Genomic DNA, 12,644 nt, shown 5'->3' with positions numbered 1-12,644 from the left:
TGCAGTGTTCCAACGCTATTAGGCTTCCTAGGAGCCGAGCACGTGTTCGCTCCTCCAGGATTCAGAGACGCTTTAGACTTCTAAGTTCAATGAGGCCGAAGTAGACTAGGTTGAATCTTAAGTCAATCTAGAATATATATATATATATATATATATATATATATATATATATATATATATATATATATATATATATATAAATTTAGAAAGTTGTAAGAGATATAAGAAAGAGTACATATATTTTTGTAACAAAAATTATGTTTTAAGAAAACACTATTATACATTTTTTCCCCTCATACAAGATTAATGTTTTTATTTGTTTTAGGATAAAGCAAGCAATCATAGAATAGACATAGTGTAAATACAAAAGCCACGTGTACCATAAATAAGATTAAGTAGAATAAAATGATAGAAAGGTGTTTCATCCATCTTTTTCCTAAAGCTATTTATATTCTAATTTCTACTTTCATAAAGTGTGAATTTGCCACTGAAATTTAGAGTGTCACTTTTTTCTGCTCAGTACCTAAAGTTTCAACAACCGACGGTTGCAGTAGCTGACGAAGAAACACAAGTCAGGTAATTAATCTCTTATCAACTATTTTCCTTAATTTGCTTCTTACACTTCTCTATTAATTAGTATGGTTTAAGATCTAAAGTTTCAATAGTTAAACTTCATGTTTAGTCTTTTTTTTTTTTTTTTTTTCTTACTCGATAGTTTTGTCTGTGTGTAGACAAGAAGGTTTACATTAATAATATCGATGTGTTAGTGTGTAGTTCATAGATGATTTTCTCTTCTTCTCAAAGAAATTATATAAGAGGGGCTAAGATTTCTTAATCAAACAACCTAAAGTTTAGTACCAGATAAAGCCTATGCTTTTAGAAATATAAAGCCTCTCAATGATAATTCGATTTTATTTGTAGTGTTTACTTTAAGGAGTATTTCTTTTATAAGTAAATGGAGGTAAATGGAGCTTCATTAAACAAAAGTAATTCATTTCTTTTTTTTTAGAAAAAGTGAAAAAATTATTGACAAAAGAACTACTATAATACTAAATCAGAAAGTATGGAAAATAGAACATCAAATAAATTACAACATATTAAAAAAAAAAAATTCACACTCCGGTATTTTTGAATTTAGTTGGATACGGTACCCTCAACTAATCAAACACCATGATTCATTGTCATGTCACATTTTTATTTTATTTTATTTTAAATTAAATTAAATTTTTAATATAATTTATATTAAAGGTACCGGTATCCAACTTAATTTCAAAGGTATCAAAGAATTTACCTTAAAAAAAGAGAAAATTTACAAAAAAGTTCTAATTTCTTAGGTGTGATTTTTACTATTTTTCAATTAAAATATAATAAGTGTACTTAAATATTATATAAGGAGTAAAAATAAGAGAAAATTTCATATGAGTAAGAGAAAATTATACATTTATTAGATTTTTATTGAAAAATAGTAAAATTCACACGTAAATAATTGTATTTAAAATTTCTCCAATAAAAAATCACACCTTAAAACTCAATTCAAAGAATACAACAAAAATAAAAATAGAAATCAAAGTTGCTTGTAAGAAATAAGCAAATCAAGGTATTTCAAATAATTTAGCCAATAGATATCCAATTCAATTGTAGTATTTAAGTTCCGTGTTTGAAGTCACCATCAAGATAAAAACTTAATTGTATCAATCATTTGTGTTGAAGATGACTCCTTTTCTCGAAAAACTTATCGTTTCTTTCATTCAAGATAGTTTCTTTCATTCAAGATACTACATATGCACGTCAATCAAAATACATGAACATCATCTCTATCTTCTTATTCTTCCAATAATATCATAAAACTGACGGGCATCCATTAAAATGATTTAGGTAAGATATAAGATATTCTCAACCATTGAAGGATCTCACTCCACACCTTCCCGAAAAACTCATAGTCACAAAAAAATTCACGAACATTATTTTCTTCCTACACCTCCACTATACGACAAAGAATTGATAGTAAGAATACCATGGAAGGTCAAATTATCTCTAGTTGGAAATCTATTTTTCAACAACAACACTATTAAAGGAGCCACTTAACACCAAACATAATCAATGTCATCCACTAGATGAAAAGTTGAATTCTGAATTAAAAATTGACAAACATCTTTAAAGGAGTATTTCCCGTAGCTTAAAACCCCCAAAACCATCTATCGTGAACATTTTTTTACAAAACAAAGTTAACGAGTAACACATCACGCTATACAACTATCCCCTCTTCCCACGCGAAAAGTCTTTGCCCCGACCCCTCCCTCTATTGAATTATCAAACACAATATGCAAATATCAGCTACCGATACATTTTTATCTAATGCTACATTGTAGAGTCTACTAATTCTCTCTCAGAACACGTCATATTCTATCTAGGGATCACACCAAAAGAATGTTCCCACCCCATCAGCAACCACACATAAAAAGTACTCATCGACGTAATTCTCCACACCCATACCACCTTTACAAACAAATTGAAAATCCTTCCACCATATAGATGTTTTCCTTCCCCCACCTAAGACAAGACATCAAAATGTTATATATTTTTGAAATAAAACTCTAAATTTTAGTGCACCTTAGCCCACATACATTCTACACTACCATTTTCTTAATAATAAAACATTTAATTCTATCTATGACAGACCTTCAAACCATCTTTGTCTCGTTCTAAACACATCGTATCTCAATAAATCTAGTATACTTTATGAGATTTTTCACTCCTTTTCTATGAAAAAAGATTTAGACAAAAATTCAATTGTAGAGAGATACTTGAGCGAGCCTTGAAGAAAGAACAAAGATTCATTTTTAGATATGATATTTAAATAAGCCTTAAAGGAAGAGAGAAAATAAACTTGTAAGGAGGAAATTGGGTAACACAAGCCAACCTTCCATTAATAAATTCTTACTCTTCCACGTAAAAAGCCTATTTCCAATTTTATCAATCAACTTTGCTGAAAATATAAACTATAAGGATTGACACCAATTAGATAACCACGATATTTGAAAGGAACCTAACCAACTTTGCAATTAAACACTTGAGAAGCCTCATCTAGCCAAGAAGTTGGCACATTAGTAACGACAAGTAAGGTTTTTTTTGGAAACTAACCTTAAACATGATATGAGTTCAAAAATTAATAGATTGACCTTGATTTCTCTTACATTCGCTAAATTTTCTCCTCAAAATAATAATGTCATCTAGAAACTGCAAATGAGAGACCCTAAATTGAAAATCATCCCTAATCGAATAGCCTATGTATAAGCCAATATTAACTGAAGTGGAAAATATTAAATTGAGCCATTCGATAACTTCAAAAGCAAGAAAAGTGACCAATGATTCCAAATTTTAAGACCCTTCTCCAAATTGAATTCATTGATTAGGCTACCATTAATAAGAACACTTACAGAAGCAGAACATATACATTCCATCATTCATTTCTCGCCACGACTTTATACAAACATCCCACTAAATATACAGGCTTGAAATATGGAAAACTTGGACTGTAAAATTTGGAAATCAAAGTAATAAATGTGAAATTTGAACTTCTTACCATCTTGTTGTTTATTTGAAATTCGGGCAAAAAAAAAATCAAGAACTCAACTTTAATGTCACCTAAAAAATCAATTAGCACTATCTGGCCTAGGGCTTTTGGAATTGTCGCACTCCTTAACAATCTTTTTCACTTCGTCTTCACTAAAAGGATTTTTCAAGAGAATTTCATCTTTGATATTTATCGTATAGAAGAGTATATTTTCAACACATGGCCTAACACTATATTGTTTTAAGTGATTGACAAAGTAAATGAATACGATATCTCAAATTTCCGCAACTCTCAAAATAGAAACTCCAATTAAGCCAAAACTAGTAATAAGTGAACTCTTTTTTTCTTTTCATTATTGCATCATACAGTTGTAAAAACTAGAATAGCATCACCTTCATATAATGATGGTTGTCAGACTTTCGAATCAACTTGCAGACTCATACGACTTTACAAGTTAACTCACAAATTTCTTATGTCACCCATCGTTATGCTTATTTAAAAGCTATAAGTACCAAATGTTACTCCCTCCGTCTCATAATAAGTGTCTCATTTGCACTTTTCTTGTGTCTCAAAATAAATGTCCCTTTCGAATATCAATGCAACATTTATTAATTTTTTCCACTACTATACCCCTATATATTAACTTTCACGTTTTCCAACTACTCCACTACTCCTATAATAAATAAGGGTACTTTAGTAAATGGTATTAAATTTATCACTAAAATCAACACATCTAATCATTTTCTTAAGAACCGTGAAAAGTTCAAATGGGACACTTATTATGAGACGGAGGGAGTACCTTTTAACAAGGATGCATATACTCTACCCATATTTAAGTTTAAGATTAATTTTTCATATTTATAAGTTTTTATAAACTTATACATGTACCATAACTTTTTTACAATAAAATTTCTATTAATTTTAAATCAAAATATACAAACTTGTTTCCTTTTCTATTATATCAATAATTATATACACAACTGTATAAAAGTAATACACATTTTTTACAAATTTATTATTTCACATTCTTTTCAATATAATTTCAATTTGGGAAAAAAGGAAATGCATTGACAGTGTAAAGTATTTTTACACTGTCAACCAATGAGAGACATGCATCAGAATAAAGCTAATTTTTAATTTTAAAAAACTGTAATTACATGGCAAATTAAAGCATTTTAATTAGTTGTATATGTAAAACTGATTTACACTGACAGTGCACTATCTTTAAACTCTTGAAATTTATAGAGAATTATATAATAAATTTATATAACCCAACATGTGTATATTTGTTTACATGACTAGATACTTCCCCACATAGATTTGACGATAAGCCTGCTGTGACTTGTGTACATCTTGCTTGCTCAATGCCAAATAGGACAATTAACACAATCACCTTTTAAATATAGATTTTTTTATTTGCATTTTCATTATTGATTTTGTTATTTCTATTATGCATAAGAAAAAAAAATAGACCTGTCCATTCTTAGTTGAGAGGGACAGTACTCTTATGAATGACAATGGACATGGTTTCGGTATCGGTAGATATTATAATATCCAATCCTATATTAACAGATGAAAAAAAATCTCTGTACTTAAGTGTTAATTTTAACATCCGTATCCATGCCTTGTGAATATGTAAGTATTTATACTAGTATCTGTTATCTGCATTTTTAATAAAAAATAAATATATCAATTATAAAATATTATATAATTTTAAGTTTTAAAGAACGTGCGTTTGTTTTAAGTTATAAAATAATATTCCTTAAAAATATATTTCCAAAATTATTATTCCTAGGAATAATATTTCTATCTAAGTGTTTGGTTAAAAACTAAAATTCAGAGGAATATTTATAATATTATTTAATTTAAAAATTATAAAAAATAAAAATTAAAGTAAATGTGAGTAGTAATGAGAAGTTGTAATTAGTTAAATTTTATTCCCATGAGAATGTTGGATTTCCACCTATTAAGCATGAAAAAAATTTAAGCAAAAATCATGTGTAAAAATATTCCTTAGAATAAATAATACCCAAAAATAATTTTTAAAAACTTGAAACAAACATGGTTTTGTTGCTTTTCCGATGTAAGATTCCCGAAAATGAAATTTCAATCTTTGAAACAAATACACTCTAAAAAATTTTCAAAAAACTATTTTGTTGAATTATGAAATAAACAAACACATATATTAAATACATAATGATTTAACATTGAAGTATTGTTTAAAATTGATAGACATACATTATTATAAAAGAAGATAATTTAAAATATATAAATACATATAGTGTGCAGGTGTGGAGCATTGGGTACTAAGGTGCCTATATCCGCACATGCGTCTGCTTACTTTAGTGGATAATTATCCGAACTCATGTTCATATTTATTTTTGCAGACTTTTACCCTATTTATTATAAATAGGGTTAAATACGTTTTTAGTCCCTATAAATATGTGACCCTGCATTTTTAGTCCCTATAAAATTTTTCTTTAATAAATAGTTCTTATAAAATTATTATGCATCTAGTTTCAGTCCTTACTGTCAAACCAATGTGTATTTTAGAAAGATTATTTTGCAAACATGTTCATAATGTTTTAAAAAGTTCCTGAAAAAAAAAGAAACTCAAAATTTAATTTCTAAGTTGAGATTTTTATTACTTTTATCATTATTTTTTGAAATTTAAAAAATTCATATTTAATTTTTCTCGTTTTAAAAAATTCTAAAACTTGGTAAATAAATATTTTACAGTATTCTAAACATATATAAAAAAAATTATTGAAAAATTTAAAAATTAAAGAGTAATTAAACAGTTTTTAAAATTTTAGAAAATAGCAGGGACTGAAATTGCATGCATAAAAATTTTAGAAGGACCATTTATTGAAGAAAAATTTTATAGGGACCAAAAATACAGGGTCGCATATTTATAGAGACTAAAAACGTATTTAACCCTTATAAATATTTTCGTGGGTGCCTATTGAAAATGGGTCAAATTGCCATCTTAGACACTCTGGCTTCTGTACTTACAAATCACACACTGTCACTAGCTCTTGGCTTGAATGGCATAAAAGTTTCTGATTCTTAAAATTGCCACATCCCCATAGAACGGTTTTTTACTATTAGTAGTTTCTGTGTTTTATATTTTAAGAAAACATCTTTTTATTTTCACATATAAATTTTATACAAATCTTCTACTAGTCATGAGTCGCCAATTGTTCCATTATACACAAAATTACTATTGCCATGTCAAAATGAGCATCCAGTTAGATTAAAATAAAAGAAGTGATACTATGCACTAATCTATACGCCTAAAATTTTGACATAATATTAAATCTTAAGACAAGAATTTTATCATCGTTTAATCTCGACTAAATTAAAATTCTTAATACAAGAATTTAAAAACTTATTGTCTCTTTTTCATTTCTAGGTAGTATTTTAAGTGTGAACGTTGAGGAAGCCCTTTTCCTTTCAAGGGGCCTGGAGGGGGTGTACCTTAGTTGAAATCTATGGTCGAAGGATTGTCATTTCTGATGTGAGAGACATAATCAATGCTTTCTTCTAACTGTAGGGTTATGTTTGCTATCTCTTCAATATATATTTTTTGTCATTTGCCTCACACTTCGTTATTTAATAATCGTCGACATAGATTGCAAAGAATGTAACATTGAAGAAATTAGTAAATCTAATGAACAAAAAAGTAATTCCTCTTGAGTTTTTTTACTAAATTTAACAATGAAGAAACTAGTAACAAAATTAATTTATTCGTGCATATTTGGTTTGGCTTTTAGAAAGGTCAAACACAATTTTAGAAATATAGAATTAATTTTGAATGATTTTAAAATATTTGGTTAGGTAAAAGTGGAATTGATTCTATCTTCAGAATGGATTATACTTGAAGTTAGAATTTGTAGTTTCTGCCTCTAGAATTGATTCTCGATGATTTTTATACTGTAATCAACTCACTTTTACATAAATGTATCAAAACATAAATCAATTTTGCTAAACTCAATTATGATAAAATCAATTCTACCGAACTCAATTTTACTAGAATGAATTATGTCCACCACCAATCCAAACAAACCCTAAATTTAGCAAGTGGTATGGTAGGGAACTAGGAAGCTGCATGGTGTATGGGCATAATTTAATGTTTGAGTTTGATATGATATCCTCTATATGATGATAATAATAATAATAATGTGTAAAACTTGTTTAATGTACGGTTTAGTAAAATGGGAGAGAAAACAAAAAGAGGAAAATGCTGTGCCGTGACGTGAGTAATTAAATTGCCGACGTTAATTTGTCTTTGCATATACATATGAAGTTTATATATATTTGGAATTAGTGCCTAGTGGTGTAAAAATAATATTCAAAACCAGAAATAAATCCCTGCATATCACAACTAATAAGATACATATTCAATATTCCCAAACGCGTATTTGCCTTCGTGTTTCAGGGACCGTTCCATTATATCAAATGATTTAAATCTAAATTTTATATTTTATATTATAATTCAAAAATTAAAAAACATTTTTAAAAAATTATAATTACAGTAAGTATAATTTGAAGGATAAAAAACACACTGATAATTTTAATTTGAAAAATAATTGACATCACAATCATCATTAATTTGCAATTCATTATTTTAATATCCACCAGATTCATTCAAATAAATGCATGTGATGTGAGTCCATTATACAAAATCTAAACTTGCAAGAAATCCTCAAAATAGTAATTTATACATTTCAATTTCAATTCCATAGAATATAAAACAATCCCTTCAAATTGTATATGACAAGACATTTTACCCCTAAAATAGTCAATACAAATATCATTATTTTTTTGTGTAAGAGTAAGACAATCTTACTTTTGTTTGCATCTTCAAATCTTGTCTAAACATGTTATTTGTTCCCTCTTTTTCTTCAGTTTCAGACTTCATTCTCTCATTCTATTTATGGTTTGTAAATTTATAGCAATAATTTTAAGCAGTTATGAAGCAGCAGCAGCAGCATCAACACTCAGCCAACAAGCAAAAACAGGTACTTGTTTTCTCTATCTTGATTCTTGCATGGTTGATTTCAATATGCTTGTTCAATTTGGTGTTTGTGAGTATTTGGAAACTGAGTTCAGTAAGGTAGATTGCAGTGAAATTGAGCTGAGTTATTATTTTTTCTTGGTTGTTGTTGTTTGTAGAATTTATGGGCGACTATGGTGTTGCGCAAATGGCTTAACATTAGAAGCAAGAAGCCTGATTATGTTGCTGACTCTGATGATACTGAGGATGACCCTGAAACTGACTCTGACAATGAAGGTTAGTCTATTGATTGATGTTTCTAATCGTACAACGGATGAGATTAGGGAAAATTCTGTGTATGTTTGGTTTCACGTTTGGAGTAAGCAGGATTGATTCTGGAGGTGTATAATTGATTTTATTAGAACTCGGAAATTGACAATTTTGGTTTGTGTCTAATTGAGAATTGTTATTGTTTTGGGATCTTAGAGACCGAGTCTTGTATGATGAGTGACGATTCTTGTTTAGTTTGGTTTTTCTGTCATGTGTTTCAGTTTGAATTTGGTGTATTATGCAGAGTGGAGAACCGGTTCGCGGTATAGGGACAGCAAAGAGGATGAAACTCCATCTGAATCATGTGGTAATTTATTTTTCTTTCGTATATGAAATTTAGTTTATCAAATGATAACACACAAGTTTTACTGATTGACCTCAATTCAGTTGTACTAGTAGTTGTTTCTAATTTTACTTCTATTCTTCGAATCGCGAAAATTTACCACACGTTTGCGTGATTGCTTTATATATACACACCCTCTAAATTTCGAATGAACTGCAGAATTTCTCCCTGGCTTAAGGAGGCAAAAGTCATTGACAGTAAGGTCTCAGTATATAAACAAGAAGGAACTAAGGTTAGGAACCGCTCTCGTGTTTTTTCAATACTTGCAATGATTAGATAGCGTAGAAAACATAGCTTACTCGTTATTTCTCAAAAGCCTCTCATATTTCGATTCTGTTCTACATTTTTTCTCTTTTAGAGTATGTGTTGGGACATGGAATGTTGGAGGGAAACTTCCACCTAATGACCTTGATATTGATGATTGGCTAGACATTAACCATCCAGCTGATATATATGTCCTTGGGTAAGTTTCGCGTTAAATTTTCTCCTAAAGTCGCACATATGGTCGATTCTGCTTTGTTGATAATGTAAAACTTTTTGGACTGACAATATCAAAATTTTCATCATATTGTTCAATTTGTTTGACTAAATAGTTTTTTTGCACTTTCTAATTGCAGTCTTCAAGAGATTGTACCTTTAAACACAAGCAACATTTTCGGTGCTGTAGATACTCGTAATGTGCCGAAATGGGAAAACATTATTAAAGAAACATTGAATAGAGTTCAACCAAAACCATCAAAGATAAAATCCTTCAGTGATCCTCCATCGCCATCAAAGTTTAAACCATCTGACGATGCTCCAGATATTGAAGAAGAAGAAATGCTACTAGAAAGTGATGGTGATATCGGCGAGGAAATCCATCCTTTGGATGAAGGATATGAAGTATTTGATGGAGTCACCGATAAACCAATCACACATGAGTCATTGAATACTAGTTTGAAGGATTCAAATGCTGCTGATATTGCCAACTCAGGAGTGAAGGTTGATAATGATATAGAGAATCAGTTATCTTATCAGAGGAGGTTGGATAGGCTAAACTGTTTACGTGACGAAGATTTATCGGCAAAATTTGAAACACCATCTTCTCCACAGATTAGTAAACTATCTAGAATGGTTAGTGGGACTGAAAGGATTGGTTTGAGTTGGCCAGAGCCACCATTACATTTGTTATCTCATACCGTATTGGAGAGAGCAACTTCTCTTAAACCAGTTAAATCATTTAACGCGACAAAGTCATTTAGAGCCACAGATTCTTTTAAATCAAAAACACATGCAATGGATATATTGGCTGAAATTGACCTTGAAGCCTTGATGAAGAGGAAAACAAGATCTTCTTATGTCAAGATAGTGAGCAAGCAGATGGTTGGGATTTACATCACCATTTGGGTTCGAAGAAGCGTGCGGAAACATATTCAGAATTTGAAGGTTTCCACTGTTGGTGTTGGTGTTATGGGCTATATTGGCAACAAGGTCTTTAAAATTTTCCTTTTTCTTTGTGATCAGTTGCTAAACATATATGACAAATATAAAATCGGATGATTATAAAGTTAAATTATTTTTTTTCGATATTTTTCAGGGATCAGTATCAGTGAGCATGTCTATATATCAGACACTTTTCTGCTTTGTATGCACCCATCTTACATCAGGTCAAAAGGAAGCAGATGAAATCAAAAGAAATGCCGATGTTCGTGAAATCCATCAAAGGACTCATTTTTATTCACTTTCTGATATCGGACTTCCCAAAAGTATATTCGATCATGAGTGAGTCCATGTTTTACACACCACATTGACATTGTTGTGTCCTTTCACATTCTGTTTGAAATAATTATAATCATTTAAGCAAATTCCAATTTTTTTGCAGAAGAATAATCTGGTTCGGTGATCTGAATTACCGTATCAATTTGTCATATGAAAAAACAAGAGATCTTATCTCGAAAAAGCAGTGGTCGAAATTGGTTGAGAGCGACCAGGTAATACTAATATACAACCTTTCATTAGATGAATTGTGTACTGCATGAGAGAAATGTATGTTATTTATTGACATCGACATCTTATTATAACAGCTTGCGAAAGAACTAGAAAAAGGTGTATTTAATGGATGGTCAGAAGGAATGTTAAATTTCCCTCCAACCTATAAGTACGAGGTTAATTCAGACAAGTACATCGGGGAGGAGCCGAAAGTTGGGAGGCGTACACCAGCATGGTATACTTTAACTCGTTTGAATTGAGATTCTTCGCCAATGTCTGTGTCAATATGTGTCTTTCTTTTTAATATTCGAGATTACTTTTCAGGTGTGATCGCATTCTTTCATATGGAAATGGAATGAGATTACTGAGCTACAAAAGGAATGAACTTAAACTTTCAGACCATAGACCCGTGACTGCGACATATATTGCTGAGGTTGAGGTTTTCAATCCAAGGAAGCTACAGAGAGCACTTACATTCACGGATGCGGAGATCGGAAACGATGAAATCATCACAAGTTTTGGCACTTGGAATTTATAGCACAATCTGGACAGGTGAAGGAGCAACAATGCTAGTTATTCCAACTTGTCAAATTCAGAGTCACTATACTAGATATTAATAAATTTCTTCATTTGATATTTCTTATATATTTCTAAAGTCAAATCTTATAGAAAAAATAGTTGTATGATCTGTACATCAGGTATCTTATGAACATGTTTAAAAGCTAATTGTTAGATTGGCTGTATATGTAAACTCTGAACTGTATTTGAAGAGCTTTCATAGGAAACTTTGGGTATGTTTGTAAAGAATAAATAGAATGCAATGTGTTGAAGATGCTTTATCAATCCAGCTTTGATTCCCTACACTTTCAGTACAAGGTAGCTTTATAATACAGCTTTGCAGAAACTTAAATCTCCATTTAAAGACAATAACTTAGGATTTAAAAACGGTTTGGTAAAACTGTGTCAAGATTAGTGTTCATTAGTTTGCTTCATATGTACTCTAATAGTTACATATATGAACCTATTAATGATTAATACAATCACGTATCCTCTCGATACCGTTTATCTCTAAAGCAATATCGTGATTATTATCATATTCACCGTCAGATGATCTCTCATGCCGACAATCAACATGATAATCTTAAAAGCTTGATACTTGTGATTATCAACTCACAAATCTATCTCTAGAGTTTGTTTATTGATAGATGAATATCTTTTAGGTCTAGCTTTGAAACATATCTCTCAATAATGATCCAAAACAACAAATGAAACATAAATAACAAGATATTCACCATGTATTAATCATTAACCAAGTTCATACATAATAGATCAAAGAAAGTACATATTTACAAACTAACTACCTCTAATCTTGACACAAGATGAAACTTAGCCCTCCATATCCATGGAAGCTTCAACAACAAGCAACAAAC

At 30.1% G+C, this 12,644-nt stretch overlaps 1 protein-coding gene across 5 annotated transcripts; it reads left to right on the top strand.

Moving 5' to 3' along the window:
- Positions 1-423: 423 nt before the first annotated feature.
- On the top strand, positions 424-12,077 carry LOC131643654 (type IV inositol polyphosphate 5-phosphatase 3-like). Of its 5 annotated transcripts, none has more exons than XM_058913937.1 (12): positions 440-576; positions 6,990-7,094; positions 8,533-8,598; positions 8,753-8,870; positions 9,148-9,210; positions 9,406-9,478; positions 9,605-9,709; positions 9,864-10,716; positions 10,823-11,007; positions 11,108-11,216; positions 11,310-11,449; positions 11,539-12,077. In XM_058913937.1, exons 3-12 carry the CDS (start codon positions 8,551-8,553, stop codon positions 11,750-11,752), a joined length of 1,908 nt encoding a protein of 635 aa, XP_058769920.1. In that variant the 5' UTR covers positions 440-576; positions 6,990-7,094; positions 8,533-8,550; the 3' UTR covers positions 11,753-12,077. The 5 variants fall into 5 exon arrangements, with proteins under 5 accessions (XP_058769918.1, XP_058769920.1, XP_058769919.1 ...); XM_058913936.1 differs by having other exon boundaries at positions 6,990-7,126; XM_058913935.1 differs by lacking the exon at positions 6,990-7,094 and having other exon boundaries at positions 424-576.
- Positions 12,078-12,644: the final 567 nt, after the last annotated feature.

This window comes from Vicia villosa, linkage group LG1 (assembly GCF_029867415.1).
Source record: "Vicia villosa cultivar HV-30 ecotype Madison, WI linkage group LG1, Vvil1.0, whole genome shotgun sequence".
Lineage (NCBI taxonomy): Eukaryota > Viridiplantae > Streptophyta > Magnoliopsida > Fabales > Fabaceae > Vicia > Vicia villosa.
The sequence above is the reverse complement of the archived record's forward strand: the minus strand, read 5'-3'. Positions and strand labels throughout refer to the sequence as shown.

Excerpts from the sequence above, each read along its gene's own strand:
- LOC131643654 (XM_058913935.1), top strand. The coding sequence starts at position 8,551 with ATGAAGCAGCAGCAGCAGCATCAACACTCAGCCAACAAGCAAAAACAG. Across the intron at positions 9,710-9,863 it reads GCTGATATATATGTCCTTGG|TCTTCAAGAGATTGTACCTT; the intron begins GTAAGTTTCGCG and ends TTCTAATTGCAG. Across the intron at positions 10,717-10,822 it reads TGGGCTATATTGGCAACAAG|GGATCAGTATCAGTGAGCAT; the intron begins GTCTTTAAAATT and ends GATATTTTTCAG.